This window comes from Magnolia sinica, chromosome 10 (genome assembly GCF_029962835.1).
Source record: "Magnolia sinica isolate HGM2019 chromosome 10, MsV1, whole genome shotgun sequence".
Classification (NCBI taxonomy): Eukaryota; Viridiplantae; Streptophyta; class Magnoliopsida; order Magnoliales; family Magnoliaceae; genus Magnolia; species Magnolia sinica.
In genome coordinates, this window is record NC_080582.1 from 37,164,493 (window position 1) to 37,188,270 (window position 23,778).

Consider the following 23,778-nt stretch of genomic DNA (forward strand, 5'->3'; position numbering starts at 1 on the left):
TGTGCTTTTTTTTTTTCGTGGATTCTCTTTATACCTGTTTTAAGAACTTGCATTGTTTCACATCAAAAGACAAAGAAATCATGAGAGGGATTTCGAAGCCTAATTTTGCCCGACAGCATACTGTTTTGTCCCATCAACAATGGCTATTATGGATAGGTTTCTAATGCAGGGGCATTTTCACATTGGGCTCAAGTGGGATGGCCTGTGGGATGCGGGGGCACACTCGAGGTGGGCGGCCCGTGTGAAGCAGGTGGCTCATGTGTGGCAGAACCCATGTGATGTGTGGGCCCATGAGGGGGGTTCGGCCGAGGACCAAACGCATGGGATGTGGGGCCTAAGCTATGAGATAAAGGGATTGATTCGCCGTGCTCTATCATTTTGAGCTTTTAAAGCAAGTGGTTAGTTGTCCTGTATTAGTTTCTTAATGCTTCGAGTTCTAAGTGTATATCCAAGTCTTTTAGTATCTCCTTAAGTTTCATTGAAAATAAAGTTTCCCCTAGCTTCGATACATTACACAATACATGTGATATTTTCTGGTGGTTCCCTGGATATTTTTGTATCCCAAGGGTGTGATACGTAGTGTACTGATACTTTGAACGCTCAATTCATTCATACCACTAGGAGAAGGCCACGGTGAAAAAAATGCGCCAATCACATACCCTAGGCGTCCAATCAATGGCATCAAAAATGAATATTTAAAATCAAGCAGAGAAAACCAAAGGTCAAATCATCATCTTGAAATATCTATTGAATAGGCCTCACCTTGGATTGCTTCTGACTCCAGAGAAGCACTTTGGTTAGAAGATGCTACCCATCCAATCTATGGTTCGTGAAAACAAACAGTTATAACAAGATGGCCATCATTCAAGGGGTAATGATACAATCATTCAATTGGCATAATCATGGCATGCACTAGTGGCAAAAATGACTACACAATCTGCATTGATTATTGGTCGTCCCACATATCACATTAAAATTTTGGGGACATTGATAAAGGCTGCCTTACACTTTTCTAAATACATTTTAACAGGTACAGTTAGAACTAAATCAGAAAAGAATCCCAGCCAGCAATGCTTTCACTGGGAAAAAGAAAATAAAAGGTTCTTTAAATTAAGATAAATATTGAGGCAGCATTCCTCAATTTAAGAAAATTAAGAGCCTGAACGATACCTTTTCATCTCTTTCAAAGTGCTCCAACTTCGATAATTTTCCTGTCGTCAGAATCTCCTGAATCTGCAAGACAAACATATTCATTTGTTTTTAAGAAACAAGTAACATTCTTTTGAAGAGATCAGTCCCTTACTTGCTGTGCAATTATACAGTGCTTGATGATGGCATAAGCAGCCTAATTTCAGTCAATATTTCACACAATTGTCATCTAGATACAGAACATCAGCTTTCACTTTTAGCCATCAAGTTATTAGTGAATTCAAAATTTATAACTAAGAGAATGTTTGGCCTGCAGGCACTGGTTGAGTACACTACTGGAATTTATAATAAAATAGAGAAAAGGACTGAATATACATCAACCACAAAGATGGGAATATTATTTAATCAATTGGTCAAACCATTCACATGCCATTTTTTTTTTCATAAATAAGCTCGATACAAGCTCATGTAATATGATTAGTAGTGATTGGCTAGATTTGAAACATGTTTAAGGCAACTTCTCCAAAAATTTCATGAAAGATTTAAATTTCTGCAACAAAGTTTGGTATTTGGTGAAGATAACAACTACTTAATAACGAATTTGTCTCATGTTTCACATAACACAACAAGAAAAACAAGTGGACAGATGGGTTATCTGTTATAGTATTGTTATCTCTTATTCTCATTTATGGTGTTCTTATTTCTTGCAATCATTAATCATAACAGTGAAAAGGGGCTGTAACGCCCATTACAGCTCTAATAACAGTTGTTATGTCCTTTTTTTTTCATTTTTTGAAAAAAAAAAATCTGTTTCGGGACCGTTACAGGATGTTACAGGACTGTTACATGTAATCTTTTCTGTAATGGCCATTTAGGCCTCGTAACACATAACGGTTAGTGTTACATAAACCATTTTGGCATAACATGAACAAAGGTATTCAATAATAAAAATGGTAGCTAGCATTCAATAACGTGACCATTTTGGGTAACGTGATTTCCAAAGATGATATGTCAGTGGATCCTTCAAAGGTTAAGGCAGTGTTGAAGTGGGAGCAGCTCACTAACATGACCAAAGTTCACAGTTTCTTGGGTTTGGCTGGTTATTATAGGAGGTTCATCAAGAGGATCTTCTCAGATTGCTGCTTTGTTGACACAGTTGACTAGGAAGGATATGAAATTTGTGTGGGATGATGCTTGTGAGCTAGCGTTCTCAGAGTTGAAGACTCAATTAACCACAATCTCCTGTTCTCACCATTCCATCCAGTGGTGAAGGATTCGTGATTTTTTTTAGAGAGCAAAAATTTTATTAGAAAGGCACAAAAGTGCGAAAGAATCCAGGCCCAAAACACCAGCAGGGTAAAGTGGTGGCTTATGCACTAGACAACTTAAGGTGCATGAGCAGAATTACCTCATTCATTATTTGGAGTTGTCAGCCATGGTGTTCGCTCTCAAAGTGTGGAGACACTATCTATAGAGGGAGAAGTTTGATATGAGAACTATTCTCATATCACAAGAGCTTAAAGTACCCCTTTCCATAGAAAGAACTGAACATGAGGTAGCAATAATGTTTTAAATATCGACGATATCGACCGATATATCCCAGGATATATCTTATATCCCACCCGTGCGATACGAAATGCATAGGTAGTGCCGATATATCTCACATGTTCGATCCGGTGAGCATTTTCAATTTCCAATCTTTCTTCTTTTTTTTTTTTTGAAATTATGTTAAATTAGTGTCAAATGGTTATGAATCCATTGGTTCTTCATGTTTTGTATGAAAAATCATGAAATTGGAGCTTTGATTTCGATATCTATTGGTTCTTCACGTTCTCCATTTTTTTTTAAAAAAGAAATTTTCCTTCAACCAGCTGTCAATTGAGACTAATTTCGAAGTATTTAGGAGTAATTGATAAAATAATCATCACATATACTCTAATTTCTAAATTTGAGTGTAGGTGGTCCAATTTGGGGAACTTCGAAATTTCCCAAATTTCTCCCAAATTGCTTTGCGATGTTACATTCCAAACATGAAATCAAGCATGTATGAGAGCTGATCCACTAATTTGTTAAGTCCTTGTCAATTTTTGAAAAATAAAAATTATTATTTAATTAAAAATTAATAAAAAAAAAAAAAATTTATTATTATTATTATTTTAAATTTCCCTTCAACCAGCTGTCAATTGAGATTAATTTCGAAGTATTTAGGAGTGTTTGATGAAATGATCATCACATACACTCTAAATGTTATGCATTCAATTTGAATATAGTTGCACTAGTTCAGTTAGACATTGCATAGCTTAGGACCCTATACAAAGGAAACCTATCATGTGCACTTCTTTTTTGAGATGTTATGATTTAAAAGTGTGTATTAATGTCTTTTTTAACAATCCTTGAAGTTTCATTAAAAAACTCAACCATTTTCCCAATGTTTCCCCATATTTTCCAAAAAGTGTGACAAATTACCTGATACAAACAATATATCCCTTGCGATAACCGATATGTATCTGTATCCCGAGGATGCGATACGTAACGCGATACCGATATTTCAAACACTGGGTAGCATAGGTCGATAGAGTTTTTGAACGACTATGATTTCATTCTTCATTACCATCCGAGTAAGGCAAATGTGGTTGCAAATGCATTGAGCCGTATGCCACAAGGGACAGTTGTCTATCTTATGATTCAAGAGTGGAGGATGCTAGATACAATGAAAGATTTTGATATTTGGTTGGGTCTGCAAACTTCTATGGTACATCTCTTTAGTTGGCAATTCAACTTACTTTAACTAACAGGGTAGTGGAGGCTCAAAGGCGGGATCCATGGTTATAAGCTAGGGCCACTGAGACAGCAGAAGGGAGTAGACCTGTTTAGCAGGTTGGTGTTGATGGTGGTTTGAGATTCCGAGGCAGGTTGTGTTCCAGATGTGGCAGATTTGAAAAGAGAAATCATATATGAGGCACATCGTGCCAAATTCACAATCTACCTAGGAGGTACAAAGATGTATCGCAACGTGCGTAGGTAGTACTGGTGAACTAACATGAAGAGGAAGATCGTCGTACGTGTCTAGATGTCTCACATGCCAGTAGATGAAGGCATAGCATCATAGGCCATCAAGGATGCTTTAACCGTTACCGATAACAAAATGGAAGTGGAAGCACATGACTATGGATTTCATTATGAGTTTACCAAAAACGCGCCACAGCTATGATACAGTTTGATACACAGCTATGATAGTGACCCTGGAATGACACACATGCGCGCGCGCACCCACGTGTACACACACGTACCCGCACACACATGTACACAATGTTTAAATTATCAGCGACATTATCGAATTGTCATCGATATTTTCAGTAACGCTGGGTCATCTATATCGAACACCACATATTTTGTTTCTCTTCCAGATATCGGCGAATTTTCGCCGATTTTTTCGAATTTTCCAACAATTTCAAATTATCGCCGCTAAGTTACTGTTTCTATCCAACAACCACCCTGTCATCAAAAGACAGAAAGGGAAAAATTTTGGCATTTTCATCCAGTTACAAATTCGAGCAAGGTCCAGATTAAATACTTGAAAAAGAAGAAATACCTTTTTTTATTTCCTTTTGGAGGTGCTTAGATTGCGGGGAATGAAAAAACTTGAAATTTTGGAAATTTCGGCGAGGGTGTAGGAGATCTTCTGCCAAAATTTCCTCCTATTGCAAAGAATCTGCAATTTTTGCATTAAAGAGGCTTGAAAACGCATCTATTCAAAAGAGAGAATCTGATTTAGGGTTTTGAAAAGGGGGTTTCGAAAAGGTCGGCTTCAACGATTCGACACTTTCCCTTTCGTTTTTATTTCTTACGGATGCAACAACTATGATGTGTCTGCATGTGTGGGGCCCTCATCAATGTATGCATCGTATATCTGCACCTTCCATTAGTCTTTCCATGTAAATTTAGGGCATGGGCTGAAAAACAAAAGAGATCTAGAATTCAGGTGGACCACACCACAAGAAACAATGGTCATTGAACACCCACCATTAAAAACTTCCTAGGGGCTAGGGTCCGCCGTAATGTTTATTTCCCATCCAAGCTGTTTTGATGGGGACATCACGTGCACAAGCGCACGACCACGTACGCAAGGAAAAGGAGGGCCCCACCGTCGATCTGGCTCGATGACGACGTCTAGAGAGGGCCTCCTAGTTAAAAGACGAAGTTTTGGTTCATTAGAGTGGACCCGATAATCAAGTAAAGCCCATCATGGGATCTCATGATCGGGGCCCACTAGTCAGATTAAGTTCATACTTTAGGTTTTACTTATTTATATTATTTAGAACATTATAAATGCTTTAGATTTCTTTGATTGATTTTTATTTTAGTTTACTTCATCGCCAAGTAATAGGTTGCGCACATGGCGCGAGTTTTGGGGTATAGGGTTTTCTTATAAATAGGCACCTCTTGTAGTTCTTTTAATCAAATAAAGATTAATAAAAATTGTTGTGTTTTCCTGCTCCTTTATGAGTTATGAAAACCTAATTGGGTGCGAAGCCCTCCCTTCTTCGAAGGGCCAACTATCGTGGTGCGAAGCCACATCTATCCTAATTCGCCCCTACCTTCTTCCATCCATATATCTCACCCAATGATCGAAGTATCGGTATCGCTACAAGTTTCGCTGGCCCGGGATACAGAAACAATATCGATATCGCTGATAACCAAAAATGCGGGGAAATATGGGAAAAAACGGTGGAATTTTCAGTGAAACTTCAAGAGATGTTAAAATGTATATATTTGCATATTTAGAAATAAAAAATTGCAAAAAGAATGCATACATAACAACTTTCCATTTAATGGGGCCTTAAAAGCATGTATTGTTGTAAGAAATCAGTCCAACCATCCCATCCAGCCTATTTAACTATCCAACCTTCCATCCAAGCATCCATCAATATTGCAAAATATCAACAACACATAATATTTCATCAACAATTGGAAAGGAAACAAAAGATTGTGGTCTCAATATCGTGCTTGCGATATCGATAATATCGACATATTATCAATATGATCAATGAGAAATTGAAGACTACATACAACCATGTGCCCATGAAAAAAAATATGAAATAAATTTTTTTTTTTCTAATAAACAAAAATTTGATAATATTAATACGTTGGCAATATTATTGAAATATCATCGATACACTTATTATACAAGCATTACCTAGGATTTATGTAGTCGAAAATATTGGCGATACATTAGTGATATTGATGCATTGACAAGACAAGTGGCACCTAGAATTTACATAGTTAAAAATATTGACAATTACATTAGTGATATTGATACATTGGTGACACTTAGCGATACGTTGCTAATACCTGGAATTTCTGATACTACCAACGTTATCGGTATCGCTACCAGTGTTATCGGTATCGCTGAGTCGGAGATAAAGATAATATCGGAGATATTTCGATAATATCGAAGATATTTCGAACACTAATCTCACCTTCTTCCATCCATATATCTCTTCTCCTACAAGCATTCCACCTGCAAATCCATTAATAGTTGCAGCCGTTTTTCTCTCAACAGCAGATTTCCACAATCTGGCCCTGCAGGAGGGCTGAAACTTCGACGGAGCACCACGTACAAACCGTGGTTCGGATCGAGCTGAAATTTGGGGGTTTTGGAGTCCATCCAACCAGGGCCAAAGTGGCCTTTTTCTGAATAGTGGGCCCCACACACATGCAGCCGTGATCATACACACGTGCGTCTGGGCCATTGTTGTTGTTCGTGCATGGGAACTGTATTTAGTTCAGGTTTTCTTCTTATTTTACCCTCTCATACCAATTTTTCATAAACCCTAACCCTAAATTGCATTATCCTTAATTTATTTGCCCCTTTTCTCACCCTAGGGTTCCTTGAATTGAAATTGGTGAATCCCTTGGATTAGGGACTGATTATTGTGCATGTGTGGATGATTACTGCTTATCTTTGAGCATCGTTTGGTTTATAATTTTAACAGATCCAACCCTAACATGTGTAGGCCTGGACCCGCATAGATTCCCCTTAATTGAATGGTTTGGACTCTCATGTAGGATATGGAATTTGTGTAATTGTTTCCGAACTAACGTGATCTTAAGCCTAAAATCTCAAACATCATATTTAAATTTCATGTCCTGCATCATGTTCATAAGGTCACATATAACTGAATGAAGAAAAACATGAATATCGGCTTGACCCAAAACTTTTGTGGCCCACAAAAAGATTTTAATGGTTAGTTACCACCGTCTCTTGAGGTGCTGTCAGTGGTCCACTTGAGTGTTGGATCTGCTTCATTTTTTGGACCATGCCTTAAAAAGATTTGGTAAAATGGATGGATGACGTGGATATACAACATGTACATTGAGGTGGGCCCCATGGACAGGTCCCGTCCCACTCACCTAGCTGGAAAAGGACGCGGATTGGCGGGCGCGGATTGGATACTGACAAGGTCAGTAGCCAAATTGCTACTGAAGTGACGTCACCAAGCTCTGTGGACCCCACCATGATTCATGTGTTGTATCCATACCATCCAACCATTTTTAGAGATCGTTTTATGGCATTACAAAGAGAATGAGATAAATCTAAAGTTCAAGTGGACCCCACCATAGAAAATAGTGGGGACAGTGAATTCCACCATTCAAAGCTTCTTAGGGGCCCCAGTAGTTTCCAATGAAGCTGATTTTTTGTTTTCACTTCATCTATCTCTATGTTAACTTATGAATAGGATGGATCTCAAAAATACATCACTGTGGGCCCTATAAATGTTTCAACGGTGGGTGTGACGGCTCCCACAATTTTCTGTGGTGGGTCCACTTGAAATTTAGATCTATCTCATTCTCTTTGTAATGCCATAAAACAATCTCTACAAATGGTTGGACGGTATGGATACAACACATGCATCATGTTGGGTTCCACAGCTTAGTGACATCACTTCAGCAGCGATTTGGCTATTGACCTTGTCAATATCCAATCTGTGCCCTGGATTGGCTTGCAACATATCCAATAGCAAATGGTTGCTTTTCAACGTAATGTGGCCCGACTATGAAATGTGTTTCATCCAGGCCGTCCATCCATTTTTTTAATATCATTTTATGATATGATCTGAAAAATGAGGTAGATCCAAATATCAAGTGGATCCCCACCATGATCATTTTATCACCACTACTTCCTATGGTGTGGTCCACTTGAGCCATGGATTTGCCTAATTTTGGGGCTTATATCCTAAAATTACATAGCAAAATGAAATGGACAATGTTGATAAACTTAAATGAAATTTCATTTTGCCACATGAATTGGAGGGGCTGCAAATCATAAAACTCCCCTGAAGAGTGCGCCCTTTTAGGGTTTCTTTTGCCCATGAAGCCTTGCTAAGCCACACACACGTGCAATAAAAGCTCATGTATGGGTCATGTACGTGCCTACATGGAATGATACGTCCAAGATCTAACTGTGATTTAAAATAAACAAATAAATAAAGGCACCACTGCATCGATGCCATAGTCCAAGAAGTTTGATCTACTAGTCAAGTGGGCCGCATTTTGCAAAACAAATGTACAACTCTAACAACTAGGGTGAAGCTTTTTAATTGTCCACTTATTTCCCATGTTAGGTCCTGCATGTTATTTGGATCATAATTATTTTTAAAAAACATGTATAAGGTTGGATCAACCTGATGGATGGATTGCATCTTGTACTTATGTGCCATGCTGACACATGTGCGTTGTGTACATCAATTTTATAACGAGTAGATTAGTATCACCCAGGTAACACTATAGTGGGTGTTTCCCTTACCATGGGGCCCACCCTGATGTATGTGTTGTATATCCATGTCATCCATCAAAACTTTCAGCTCATTTTAGGACATAGTCAGAAGCAAATCCAAATCTCATGAGGACCACATGGTACTTGGAATGATATCTTATGGTAGCGCATGCTTTTAAGCCCCATTAAATGAAAACTTATTGTGTATGCATTCTTTGTGCAAATTTTTTTATTCCTAAATATGCAAATATGCGTATTTAGGCATCTCTTGAAGTTTCATTGAAAAAATCCATCGTTTTCCTCATGTTTCCCCTGTTTTTCCCACATTTCCGGATATTATATCTTTGTCTCTGGTCAGCGAAACTTGTAGCGATATCGACAACTCGAAAACTGCATGTACATACCATAAAGCATGGAGAATGCAAGTTGTGTATTTGTATTGTGTATTTTCCTTTTTTGGGTATGTGCTTGTGCATAGCTCTGTGTGCTCCTGTGGAGTATGTAAATGTATCTCAAGCAATATAATGAAAGGGGGTGTGTTAGGGCTTTATTCTCTAACACAACAACAAACTTTTCTTCCTATTCCCTTTTCTTTTTTTCTCCTTTTCTCCCATTCTCTTCCTAAATCCATCCAAAACCAACTTGGTATCAAAGCAAGGTTATTGTGAGTTGATTAGTGCTGCCACTACTAGGAAACATTAGCAATTGTACGGTTGACATCAGCATTATACAATCAGTATGACTCCTCTTTTTTTTTCAACAAGAAGAACATGGTTTGAAGCGGCTTGATTTTAGAAGATGTATGGTGATGTTTGCATAATTTTTTTAGGCCATTTGAGGTATGTTTGGACTGTTTTTCACATTCGAAAAAAAAAAAATCCCCAAATCTTTCAGTTTTGACGATTCCTCTCAAATCAGGGGGATGTAATGCAGGACAGAAGGCTTGACCTAGAATGATGTGTTAAAACTAAATAACGGATTAATTAAAGTAGGCAAAACACAAAATAAAACTAATCTATCACAAAGTTAAAGAATCCAATTAACAAAACATGCTCCAATTCAAAGTCGTAAACAATCCCGCAATGCAGATCTAACAAAATTTGAATTGATTAGGACTTGTGGAAAGTAGAACTTCCATCTAGCATAGGGATTAATCTCAATTCAAGGAAATCACTTGTTCCGATTAGGGTTTGGTAGGTTAAGGTTAAATTTAGGAACTAGGAATTAGAGAATTAAGGGTTTTGAGATTTTGGGTTTTGGGTTAAGGTTTTAGGTTTTGGAAATTAGGGATTTAGGGTTACGGATTGGAGAATTAGGGTTTAGTGAATGGAAATTTAGGTTCTAGGTTAGGGCTTTAGGCTAAAGGTAATGCAGGGGCATTTTCACACAGGGCTCAAGTGGGTGGCCTGTGGGATGCACGGGTACACTCAAGTGGGCGGCCCGTGTGAGGTGGGCCCCACCCGTGTGAGGCGGGTGGCTCGTGTGAAGAGGAACCCATGTGAAGTGGGGCCCACAAGGGGGGTTTGGCCAAGGTCCTACCTACCGCATGGGATGTGGGGCCTGAGCTATGAGATAAAGGGACTAATTCGCCATGCTCTATCAATTAGAGCTTTTAGAGCAAGTGGTTAATTGCCCTGCATCAAAGTGGTATCAGAGCAAGAGGTCCCGTGTTCAAGACTCCTCATCGGAGGTGATTAATACGAGGGCATTTTCACACTAGGCTCGAGTGGGGTGGCTTGTGGGATGCAGGGACACGCTCGAGGTGGGTGGTTCGTGTGAAGCAAAACCCATGTGAAGTGAGGCCCACGGGGGGCCTAGGCTATGAGATAAAAGGATTGATTCGCCATGTTTTATCAGTTCAAGATTTTAGAGCAAGTGCTTAATTGTGCTACATCAAAAGGTTATGGGATTTAAGGGGAAAGGATGAAGTATCAAAGAGGGAGAGAAATGGGAGATGGGCTGGCCGTACGAATAGTCGTATAGTCACGTCCGTAAGGTCATACGGTCATGTGTGTAGATCCGAACATTTGTACGGTGTGGGTAGGTCTAGGTTTAGGTGGGTTTTGCAGGAGATTTGATGCAGGGACATGGATGGCCTAACCCTAAATGCATGTATTATCAGGTTGAAGAAATTCAAATAAAAAAATTAATCAACTAATTGTTTTCAATTAAGGGGATTAAGAAATTCTCAACATAGAAATGAAATCACTCCGTCAGGATTATGCCCCTTAGCATAAAATCACGCAAAATCCAGAGAGGAACGAAAGAAATGAAGAAGATATGGGTTCGAGATGAAAGAGAGTACGGATTCTAGGGCATCAAAGAAAAAGAAGACTGATTCGTACCTTTTCCTACACCTCGAAGATCTAGAAAGAAGGAAAATCTGAAATCGGGGTGGAATCCTCAACACCAAGGGTCAATTCTAAAACCCTAATCTCTTTAGTAAAAGATGAAGAAAGCATATGAATTCTCATTTATTTTATCATAAAATAGGATTTCTTACAGTCTATATATAAGCCACGAAAAAAACAAAAAGTGCACTAAAGCCCCTGAAAACAAGGAAAAGAACAAAAAGACGCATAAAACTAAAACACCTACGTGACAGGGTGTGAAATTTGCCCCATGGGCCTACGGTCAGAGTGCGGTCATGCTACTCCTGCACTCATCACGCGTCAGAAAATGGGTCCAATGGACCCGGCGTCCATCCACATCAACTCCTCTACTTCGATACTCTATCGGCGACACCACCTCCTCTGGTACACTCTAAAGGGTGCATCACTGATGTCCGCATCAAGATTAGGGATGGGTTATGGGGAAAATGAAAGAAAATAAAGGAGTAGATAGAGATTGAGAGAGATTAAGGGAAGTAGAGTGAGCGAAAAGAAGAGAAAAGTGAAGATAATACATTGTGAAAGAGAATAAGAGAGAGGATAGAATCACTTCATGGCTTCACACCACTCCAATAACAGGAGGTTTTCTTTGCTCAAGCAAAAGAGAGTTTTTTATTCAATGCATCATAATGTTAGGGCATTCACATGTCCACCCCTTAATAGTCTTTTGGGGCATTTTTTACCAAAAAATACCCTATTGCTAAAAAATGTCCAAAATACTTCCTAAATCCACTAAAACATAAAATAACCTACAAAATAACTAAGAAAACAACTAAACTAATGTCCCATGATGTCCACGGCCACGATGGGCCAATGATAAAGATAGGTCAACGGTCCAAATGATCAAACGCACGAAATCCAATGGTCTGATGAAAGTGTCCACTCAATCGAACGGTCTAGATGTGTTCAATATGCTCCTATATGCAGCCCAGATGCGTCTTCCTAGTGTGGTGTCTTCAACAATGCATAAACATTCATAAGGGGTCTTCCAACGCAGCTACATACTTGATCTGGGTCCCATATAATGATCATCCAACCATATAGATGCTAGGATTGGGCCAATGATCTCCTCCTCTATTATACTTTCACTGGCGCTCGGATGTCCTCATCGAAATGTTTCTTTGATTTCTCTCCATACTTAGGGTCGGATTCTGTCCCCAATGATTCATAGGAATTTTATCTTTGGATGAGAAGATTTGAGAGAATTGTAAGCCAAATAGGGTTCCGGCTGTACCATTTTTTGGGCTTAAGGCATGTGACTATACACGAAAACTCTTGGTGTATGTATATGGATCCAATCTAGTTAGTGGATGTCTTCCATGTCTGATTCGAACTTCGTTGGAAGCGTGGCCGTCGTATTTTTCTTCTAAGGTTATTGTTGGAACCTCAGGTCCCCCTCTGAAAGCCAAATTATTACAAATCTGAGAGTGTATCAACGTGTATACTTTCTTGTAGCTGTTGTGGACCTTTTTTTGTGTTGCTAGACCCTATGGAAGACAACCTCCTTTGTATCGGAGGTTAAATCCACTTATGCCGTTGGGAACCGACCTTTCTATAGCCATGGGACTTGAGTTCCATGTGGAGCCGTCAAGGACACGGACGTAATAGTGGATTGAGTAATCAAGGCAATGGTCGCGACTCTGATCAGGGTAACCATGGTAGTCAAGGCCGTAGTGGACGAGAAAGAGGACGTGACGTACCATGCCATTGTTCATATTGTGGGAGGACAAATCACTCTGTTAATAGATGTTGGGAGCTTATTGGTCGTCCATCTTGGGCTGGCATATCTGCAGCCAGTAGCGCCTCCACTAACTCTGAGAAGACTTCACTACCGCTTGTCGAGGAGAAGCCTTCCTCGAGTGATTCGGTTCTTTTGTCTCGTGAGTCTTATGATGCATTGATGCAGCTACATGCTCGTAATGGTGCCGACACTTCCAGAGCCACCGCTACCCAGTCAAGTACTGCTCTCGGTGTGTCTTCTTCACCTTCTCCCTGGATCATTGACTCTGGAGCCACCTCTCACATGATTGGTAAGTCTCGTATGTTTAGTTCTTATCTTCCTTCTAGCCAATCACCCTTTGTCATTGTAGTTGATGGAAACCAAACTCCTGTAACTAGAATGGGTTCCATTAAGCTCTCTTCCTCTATGCATCAGTTTTACATGTCCCTAGTTTTCCTCTTAATCAATTATCTATCAGTTCACTTATCAAATCTCTGAATTGTTAGTAACCTTCTTTCCTACTCACTGTGTATTTCATAACCTCCAAACGAAGAAGTTGATTGGTGGGGGTCGTGAACGTGGAAGTGTTTGTCCTGGACAATGCACCTATGATATCTTCTAGTGCCTTGTCCCCCATCTTTTTCTAGGTTAAAACTGTTATTTCCCTCAATTTCTACAGCTACTCCTTAATGTTGACCATCATAGGACTACCTTTCCTCCTAGTTTGTCTGAGAGGAAACCCAAAACATTTGAATTAGTCCACTCTGATGCCTAGGCCCTACGCCTGTTGTCTCTTTTTGGGTAAAAATATTTTGTCACCTTTATTGATGATTGCACCCAAAGGACATGGGTTTATCTTCTAAAATCTAAGCACGAAGTATTTGATATGTTTAAGGTCTTTTACCATGAGGTAGTTACTCAAGTTCAGTGTCCCATCAAAATTCTTCACTTTGATAATGGGGGGAGTACATGTCGCATGCCTTTCTATCCTTTTTGCAGGACCATGGTATTTTATCTTGTACTTCATGCCCTCGAACACCTCAACAAAATGGTGTTGTTGAGAGATAGAGTTGTCGCCTTGTTGACGTCACCCATGCTCTCGTACTAGGTATGAACCTTCCGAACTGATATTGGGATTATGCTTTGCTTGTTGTATTTCTAAATAATTGTGTTCCATCTAATCGTATCTCACAAGTCCTCATTTTAAATTTTGCATCCATATGATAAACCATTTCCTTTGCCCCATAAGATGTTTGGATGCACATGGTTTGTCCAAATTCTTAATGGTAGTAATGATAAGTTGAGTCCACAGGCCATTAAGTGTGTTCTCTTAGGGTACTCTCAATCCCAAAAGGGATACAACCGTACAAGTGTTATGACCCCCTGGCCTGTAAGAAATATGTATCGGCCGATGTGACCTTCTTTGAAGATGTTTCGTACTTATCTGATGAAGAAAAATCTCTACATAACCCTCTTATAGTCGGGGGGAGCCTCAATCTAGCTTTGTACCTCTTCCTGTCATTTATTTCCATGACAACCCTACTCCATCTGTCTCCAAGCCTATCCTTGTGTATCATCAACGGACTAAATCCTCTACTGATCAGCTGCCCATCATTTCATTCACTTTAGCTGGTGGTCCACATGTAAGCTCTCTATCTCCTAATGATCTTCCTATTGCCTTATGCAAACCTCCCCAATTGTGCACAAAGCATCTTATTAGCAATTTTGTTTCTTATAACCATCTTTCACCTTCCAGTCTTTTATAGTTTTCGTATCCTCCTCTATTACCCCGCATACTTTGAAAGAAGCTATGAGCAGCCCTAAGTGGACTAAGGCTATGATAGAATAAATGTAAGCATTGGGAAAGAACAATACTTGGGAGCTCGTTCCCTTACCACGACGAAAACAGATAGTTGGATGTCAACATATTTATACTATCAAGTATCTTCTAAAAGGTTTTGTTGATCGGTATAAGGCATGGCTAGTTGCAAAGGGCTACACTCAAACGTATAGAGTCAATTACTTTAAGAGATTCTCTCATGTGGCCCAGCTTAACTCTATACGTGTGATTTTCTCCTTGGCAGTCAACTTGTCTTGGCCCCTATTTCAATTAGATTTAAAGAATGCATTCTTGCATGGTGATCTTGCCGAGGAAGTCTATATAAATCAGCCCCTTGGGTTTTCTACATGTCACACTTCGCCTTTCATATGCCGACTCAAGAAGTCCATTTACGGTCTCAACTCTCAAGCAATCCCCGCGTGCCTAGTTCGACAAATTTAGTCATGCTCTTCTAGACTTTGGATTTGTTCGTAGCCAAGCCGATTACTCATTGTTCATCTACCATCGACCCACTGGGATTATGGTGCTAATTGATTATGTAGATGATATTGTGTTGTCCGGTAATGATATTACGGAATGGTGGAAGTTGAATCTTTCCTCATGACTCGGTTTGAGATCAAAGATCTTGGGGTTCTTTGCTACTTTCTAGGCATTGAAGTTGCTCGATCTAAATTTGGCACTGTACTCTCGCAAAGAAAATATGCCCTTGATCTTCTCTCTGAGACAGGAATGCTCGAGTGTAGGCCTGCTGCCACTCTTATGGATGCGACTCACAAGATTAGTCCTAATGATGGTGAACTTCTTTCTGATCCAGAGATGTATCGGAGGTTAGTTGATAGACTTATCTATCTCACCATCACTCGGCCAGATCTTTCATATGTTATGAGTGTAGTGAGTTAATTCATGCACACCCCTCATACCACACATCTCACAGCCGTGTATCATATCCTTCAGTAGCTCAAATCTTATCCAGGCAAAGGTCTACGTTTTCACCGGCATGGTCACCTTCACCTATCACATTACTTCGATGCTAATTGTGTTGGCAGTCTCTATGATCACAAGTCTACATCTGGATACTGTACATTTAATGGTGGCAACCTTATCACCTGAAAGAGCAAGAAACAGTCCATTGTGGCGCAATCCTCTGCCAAGGCTGAGTAGCAGGTAATGGCACAGGTGACATGTGAACTTATTTGGCTTCGAACTCTCTTACAAGAACTCGGCTATAATCCTTCCAAGTCTCATTTCTTTGCATTGTGACAATCAGGTTACCATTCACATTGTCAGCAATCCCGTGTTCCATGAACGCATGAAACACATTGAGATTGATTGTCATTTCATCCGCGAAAAAGTTGCCAACAAGAAATTGCAAACCTTTTGTTCACTCCGGAGATCAATTAGCCGATGTTTTTACCATGTCTCTTACTCGAGATGCTCTTCTTCGTATCTCTAGCAAGTTGGGCATGATCGATATCTATGCTCCAACTTGAGGGGGAGTATAGAGCATGGAGAATGCATGTTGTGTATTTGTATGGTGTATTTTCCTTCTCTTTTTTTTGGTGTGTGCTTGTATATAGCTCTATGTGCTCCTATGGAGTATGTAAATGTATCTCTAGCAATATAATGAAAGGGGATCTATTAGGGCTTTATTCTCTAACACAACAACAAACTTTTCTTCTCATTCCCTTCTTCTTCTTTTCTCCCATTCTCGTCCTAAATCCATCCAAAACCAACTTATACTTGAGTCCACGCACCCACATACTCACACACTTGTACACAGGCACCCACATGTACACACATATGAACACACACACACACACACACACCCCACACGCATGCATTGGGGGGGGATGGGATTTTGGGGTTTCTGAACCCTATTTGCGAGGGAAAAAACTGTGAAGGGATAGAGAGGTATATCTTGCCCTCTTTCTTATTTGTATCATGCATTTACATATTTTTCCAGAACATATTCATCTTACATTCTCCAGATTTTATTTTATTCAGGTTTTTCCAAATTGTAATGCATCTTGTTATCTTGCGTCTCCAAATTTTATTTTATTGTAATACATGTACATAATTTCCATATCGCGATGCTTCTTATCATCTTGCATTTTCATATTTTATTTTATGGTAATATGTGTGCAGATTTTCCATATTTGCAATGGTCGCAAAGTGTTTAAACCCTTGGAAATAGTTTGTTAATTTTCGGAACATGTTTGTGAATTATTGTCAAATCACAAATAAAAAATGTGATATTTGGAGACGGTTTGTGTATTACCAAAATCACATGTTCAATGGTGTCGAGTTTTCAATCAAAGTAGAACTGATCGTCTAAATTTTATTTTGATAGAGAGAGAGAGAGAGACAGAGGAAGAGAGAGAGAGAGAGGAAGAGAGGAGAGAGGAGTTGTCCTTTTTATTATTGTGAGTATATCCTGCCCTCTTTCTTAATTGTACATGCATTTACATATTTTTCCAGAATGTATTCATCTTATCATCTTGCATTCTCCAAATTTTATTTTATTCAGATTTTTCCAAATTGTAATACATCTTGTTATCTTGCATCTCCAAATTTTATTTTATTGTAATACAAGTACAAGTACAGAATTTCCGTATCGCGATGCTTCTTATCATCTTGCATTTTCATATTTTATTTTATGGTAATATGTGTGCAGATTTTCCATATTTGCAATGGTCGGAAAGTGTTTAAACTCTTGGAAATAGTTTGTTAATTTTCAAAACATGTTTGTGAATTATTGTCAAATCACAAAAAAAAAAAAGAAAAAAAAGTGTGATATTTGGAGACGGTTTGTGTATTATTGTTGAGTAAATTTTCCAAAATCACATGTTCAATGGTGTCGAGTTTTTGATCAAAGTAGAACTGATCGTCTGAATTTTTATTTTTATTTTGAAAACAGTGATTTGGGAAAAATCATGCGTTGTTAATTTTTGAAAATTTATTAATTGTATCTGGAATGTCAAAAAATAGGTATGGCGAACAAGTCTCTTGGGTTGAAAATCCCTAAAGCATAAATAGATAGGAAGATCAAGTCCCTTGGGTTGAAAATCCCTAAAGCAAAAATAGGTACCCTTGGGTTGAAAGTCCCTAAACCCCAACTGGTACCTTTTAGAACCTGCATTGATCAAGGACGGGTGGGTGAAACAGGCCACTTATGCAGGCCAAGTGTAGTAGTATGACTAGCTAACATATAAATGGTCATCCCTTGATCGAGGTTGGGTAAGTTTGAGAGAGTGTTGGCCAACCAGTTCAAATGACCTGGCATTCTAAAAATTTAATATTTACAAAATTGTATTGATTATTAATGACTACTTTCTATACAAAAATGTAGTGGTTATATGTTATGTCATGCATGCCACCTTTTGAATGGCATTTTATTTAATTAGGATAATCTGGAACGAGCATTATTTTTTAAAAAATTTGCATTGGAATATACTTGCTAAGCTCTCGAGCTCAACCTTTTTCTCAATGTTGACCTTCAGGAATAGGACCTCAACAGAGTACTTGATGATTGTTTGCAGATGCTTAGTTTTTTTTTTTTTTTTTCCTCCTTTACTTAAGATATTATATGTGAATGTTTTGTAGTAGTATTATTAGTTTATTTATTCAATTGGTAGATTGTTGAACATACAAAATTGAGTACCGTCCCCTGGATGCAGGATCTAGGTCGAGCGAATTTAGTTGCTGAACTTGGGGCATGACAACTTGATAGTAGAAGGATTGGATCAATTTGGGTGCATGGATAAGGCATGTTTATAGACTTTTGAGATCTAAGGCATATCAAAGTTTGTAAAGGTAAAGAGGGTTCATCCCTCTGAAGTCCCAATTTATAAATAGATCCTGAGGGGATGAGAGATCCTGAAAGCGTCTGCTATGACAGAAAACCATCATGTCACCATTATCTTCTTCATCTCCACAATGTCACCACCACCATCTTCAAAAACCTTTACGCTTCGATGTCTTTCCAGCACTTCACCATCATGTCAGCACACCACTGCCCTCTTCGTCTGCGCAACATCAACATGTCACCATTATCTTCAAAAACCTTTACACTTTCGTGTCTTTCCAGAATTGAGAATGCTTCAGCATCATGTCACCACCACCCTCTTCATCTCCGCAACATCAACACGCCATCACCTTAACACCACTATCATTACAATGTCATGATCTCCATGCTAATGCTACAATCCAGACCATGTAAACATCATCCATTCTTCATCCATACCTTATCTAAATGGTGTGAACCTCTTAGGTTTGATGTCATGGCAACTATTGTAGATGATCTATACCATGACGACAAGGGAAGAAATAGTATAATGGTAATATCATGTCACCCATTATAGATGATCCACGGAAAGCAATAGTCTAACAGTGATGTTGATGTACGTCATAAATGAACCACTCCTTGTCGACAGGGAAAGCAATACTCTTAACAATGATGTAGTGGCGCTTGTTGTAGATGATCCATTCCATGATGATTAGGAAAGTGATAATCTAACTGTGGCGTGAAACCTAATGTAGGTTTCATCCTATGATAATCAAACTGTGACGTGTCACCTAATGTACATTATTGGATAAAAACTGGAAAAGGGCTATGTATGAGGAGATGAGTGTCATGCACGGATGCACCCAATGGCACGCGGGAGTAAACAAATCTTCAGTCTGGTAAAACACCGGTTAAATGTAGATGGTTTTACACAATTAAGTTTCTGCCGGATGGGTCCATCTACAAAGCTAAGTTAGTAGCCAAGGGCTACACTCAAGTTTATAGAGTGGATTATTTTGATACTTTTTCTCCAGTAGCTAAACTTAATTCAGTCCAAGTTGTTATTTCTATAATTGTCAACCATGATTGGCCTCTCTTTCAGCTTGATGTGAAGAACACATTTCTGCATGGGGATTTATAAGAAGAGATATATATACAGCAATCTCGTGGGTTTGTTGCTCAGGGGGAGTTTTCGAAGGTAACTAGGTAAGCAGATTAAACAAATCTATATATGGATTGAAACAGTCACCAAGAGCCTAACTTAAGAAATTCAGCAATGTGGTAATATCATATAGCTTGAAGAGAAATAAATCATTTAATTTTCTCGGCATATTACATATGCTTGAAGAGAAATAAATCATTTAATTTTCTCAACAAATTACGTATGCTTAGATTATGCTCGTTGATATATTATAGTTACAAGAGATGACTTGGTGGGTATTGATTAAAAAGAAATCTCAATTTGGGATAAGATCTCTCATAAAGAAATCTCTACTCCATATATTTCGTCTCATGATTAGATTGCAAATTTATTTACCTAAGTCCAATTTGAAAAGCTTATATCCAAGCTGGACATGTACAATACCTATGCTACAGCTTAAGGGGGAGTTTTGAATTGGACCGTTGTGATCCCACTTGTGGACTATCTCCGTTCAACTATTGGGCTTTTGTTATTACTGGTCCAGAGTGTATTTTGGTGTAGAATTTAGGCCCATGAGCTTTTCTTATGTGCATTTAAGTGAATGGGGGGGCAATTTTGTAATTTAATTTAAATAAGTGGTAGCCCTAATATAATAAAATAAGAGACCCAGCGTGAGAGGCTGTATAGAGTCCCTCCCTCCCTCTTTCTCTCTCATGATTTCAAACCGTCACGGTATCAAGCAACTAACACTCTTTATCTTTTCCTCTCTTTCTCTTTTACGATTTCATACTGTCTCAATATCAAGCAACTGACTGTCCTCTTTTTCTCTCTCTTTCACGATTTCATACTATCATAGTCTCAAGCAACTGACTCACAATACTAAAATTCCTAACAAATACTCACTCTTGTCTAACTGCATTGCTATGGTCGTATAAAATAATGAGAAATTGCTATAATTAGTATAAAAATCATAAAAGAGCTGTAGGTTGGACTTGTGGGACCCACAGTCCAACCATTTACTTTTGTGGTCATCCAAATGGTTTTTTGAGCCCCGCAATCCAATCAGCAGCAAGTTCGGTCCATCTTGGGGCCTCGATTAGATGGACGGATACTCTTGATGCATCAGGCCCCACTCTACAATTTAACTATGCCACACTACCCACACAGGGAATTTTGCTTTGAGCACCCTAGTGTCTTCAAAGTAAAAGCACTAGAGACACTACCCCACCACTTTAAGGACAGGGGTGCATCACCAGTAGAAGAGCCAACACACAACCAGTGCACACCCTAAGGCAAATGCAGTCAGCCCATCCCTGGGTCCAACTACAATTTTAATTGCAACAACAGTAATAAAGCATTTCACGAGAAGGGAAAAAAACACTCATAAACTGCTAAAGAATAATTAAATTTAAAAGGCAAGATAGCATCCTGCATGTAAAGAGTAATAATATCAAGAAAGAATTGAATAAAAAGTAAAGATTCATTACAACTTACATTTACTACTAAAAGCAATAAAAGTCAAAAGTTGAAACCTTAAAGCAACAAGCAGTGACTTACATGATCCTGCATTGACTTTCCAATTGCTGGCAGGTGTTTGACCTGATCGACACTTTCAATTTTGAAAGGTAATTTTTCAATCACGGGAATAACCTTGTAGTAGCTGAATGACCTCCGGTCATCTCCTAGTGCTTTCATAAGCAAATAACCAAATTACCCAGACATCAAAGAAGCACATGAGTATAATGAGAATAAGAACTTATATGTCAACCAAAACAATCTGTCTGCAGTCTTACCTCTGTAAATGTTGATAAGTTTTCCAAATATCTCGGTCATGTTCCTGTTTAAATCAGGTGCACTATACAATGAGGACTGCAAAACACCAACCAAATTAGAGAGCAACTCGAGGCTTACTTCACCTAGGTTTGGGAAGGGATGCAGTTGGATGCACTGTCAATTTTATTTTATTTTTTATGAATGGCAACTGAATCTTTTTAGAAAAAAAAAAAAAACATCAAAGAGTGCAAAATATAACAGCACCAAGTAGATGATGAAAACAGAACTGAACAAAAACTAATTCAAAGCAGCATAACCAAACCAGAAATCAATCCCAAACCATGCTGCTCAAACCACAAAGCACGATACAGGGAAACTCCTTGGCGTTGGACAGTCCAATTAGCGATAAATCTCACCCTACAGGCTGCCACGTGTGACAATGTTGCCCCAGTGTGTGACAACCAAGTTGGCCAATCAGGTGGGTCCCACCACATAATGCAACATGGCAACAATGTTCAGAACAAATGGAAGGATCAAGCTGGTCCATTGCAACAATGTTCAGAACAAATGTAAGGCTAAAAAAATGTTCAAAATAAAAAATAATAAAATGGAAGGCTTAAAAAACCTTCGCCATGTCTTTATAGTGATCCATTTGTTTCTTCCTCTGTGGCCCACCCAATGAGCGAATCTGCCTGATTTTTGGGTCAGGCCATCTAAAGATGGGGCACACCTGATGTACAGCTAAGATGTTGCACAAATGTGTCAACTATATTACATTTGATGGCATGTGGAGGTGCTGGATTAACACACATGCAAAATAACCAAAATCTTGATTTTCATAATATGATTATTGGACCTTACTTCATTTGACCCAGCATCTAGGACACTTGTGCTAGACTCATCAGCATCAGAATTATGATGGCTGGAAGGGTCAGTATAACCACTTGCAATGGTTGGTGCCTCATCCCCACTATTCATGTCAATCATCCGATATTCTGGTGCTGCCAAATAGTCCCATCCTATGTCACCTGGCTCTTTGTCTTCAGCGCTCTCCCCCGCCCGTGTGACTTCTAAATCATCAGAAATTCTGGTCTTTTTGCAAGGAGATAACTCGTTATCTGAACGATTACCTCTGGCCGATTCAGAACACATCTCCAATGACTGTGCCGATTCATTTGCCCCTTCTAACTCTACTGCAAGATGATATGAATCCTCAGGCTCCTTTTCTCCTATTTTCAAGCTGTCTTCCAGCCACTGGTAATGAAGTACTCTCTGCAACAAACAATGAGTATCAAAACTCCCAGTAAGGTTAGTGAGAATCCTTAATATATATAATAAATAGAGGTTGACTTCAGTATACACGGAGATTTGGTGCAGATGCATCTTCCAAGTCCAATGATTCTTTAGTCTAACATGCATTTCATAATGAAATTTTGATAATCTCACTTTGAAAGATGCATTGGATTTCCTCCCACCATCTAAAAATGGTGGGGGATATGGGTGAGCTGACTTTTGGTGCAGACAGCGGCCATGCAGTCTTTTCCCCAACAAATACATGAAGATAATAATTTAAGAGATTTTTCTGTCCACTTCTCAAGAATAAATCAAGAAGCTGAATTGGAACAGTTTCTTGCAAGTATATATTTCAAATAAGGGTTAATGCCTATTACAAAGCTCACATATTTATATAAAAGAAAAACCACCTATCATCCAAAGTTAAATACATTGCATAAAAAAGAGAGAGAAGGGGGGAAAAACTCTTAACATACAAAAAATTCCTACAATTCCTTTGGCCAACTAGCACTTTTACCATTACTCTCTTTCCAATCCTTCTTTTCCATCACTTTGGGTATGTGTCATTGTGTCAACGGGAAACTACTCTTTCAGTAGATGCAACATCACTGTCGCAGCCGTTAACACCTCAAATTGTTCTTAAATTGTTGATCTCATTCAGCATTTACTTTGTAATTGCATTAGACTCCTCAAGCTTCATCTTCACATCTTCATGTACCATTTGCAACCTTTCAGCCGTAGCCTTGGCATCATCACTAGATTTCCCAAACTTCAGCAAAGGCAGTAAGTCTTAAGGTGTGATGTGCTTTGTAACTCTCCGGTTGATGATCACAAACAGCATTTTTCCTGTCCACAAACTTTGGTAAACGGAAATAAGTCTTCAGCAAATGCCTACCTCAAAGACACCCTAC

At 38.9% G+C, this 23,778-nt stretch overlaps 1 protein-coding gene across 11 annotated transcripts in view; it reads right to left on the minus strand.

Annotated features, from left to right (window-relative positions):
- Positions 1-23,778, minus strand: part of LOC131258310 (DNA polymerase lambda) — a 77,015-nt gene that overhangs the window by 43,863 nt on the left and 9,374 nt on the right. For 9 of the 11 annotated variants that reach the window (XR_009178057.1, XR_009178058.1, XM_058259548.1 and 6 more), the window contains 4 exons: positions 22,436-22,846; positions 21,595-21,670; positions 21,359-21,489; positions 1,171-1,233 (listed from right to left, as the gene is read on the minus strand). Coding sequence is in view for 9 of the 11 variants with exons in the window: in XM_058259548.1 (XP_058115531.1) it covers positions 1,171-1,233; positions 21,359-21,489; positions 21,595-21,670; positions 22,436-22,846 (681 nt within the window). In the remaining 2 variants the exon portion in view is untranslated. The remainder of the gene's footprint in view (positions 1-1,170; positions 1,234-21,358; positions 21,490-21,594; positions 21,671-22,435; positions 22,847-23,778) is intronic. The other 2 variants (XM_058259551.1, XM_058259546.1) reach the window with 2 other exon arrangements.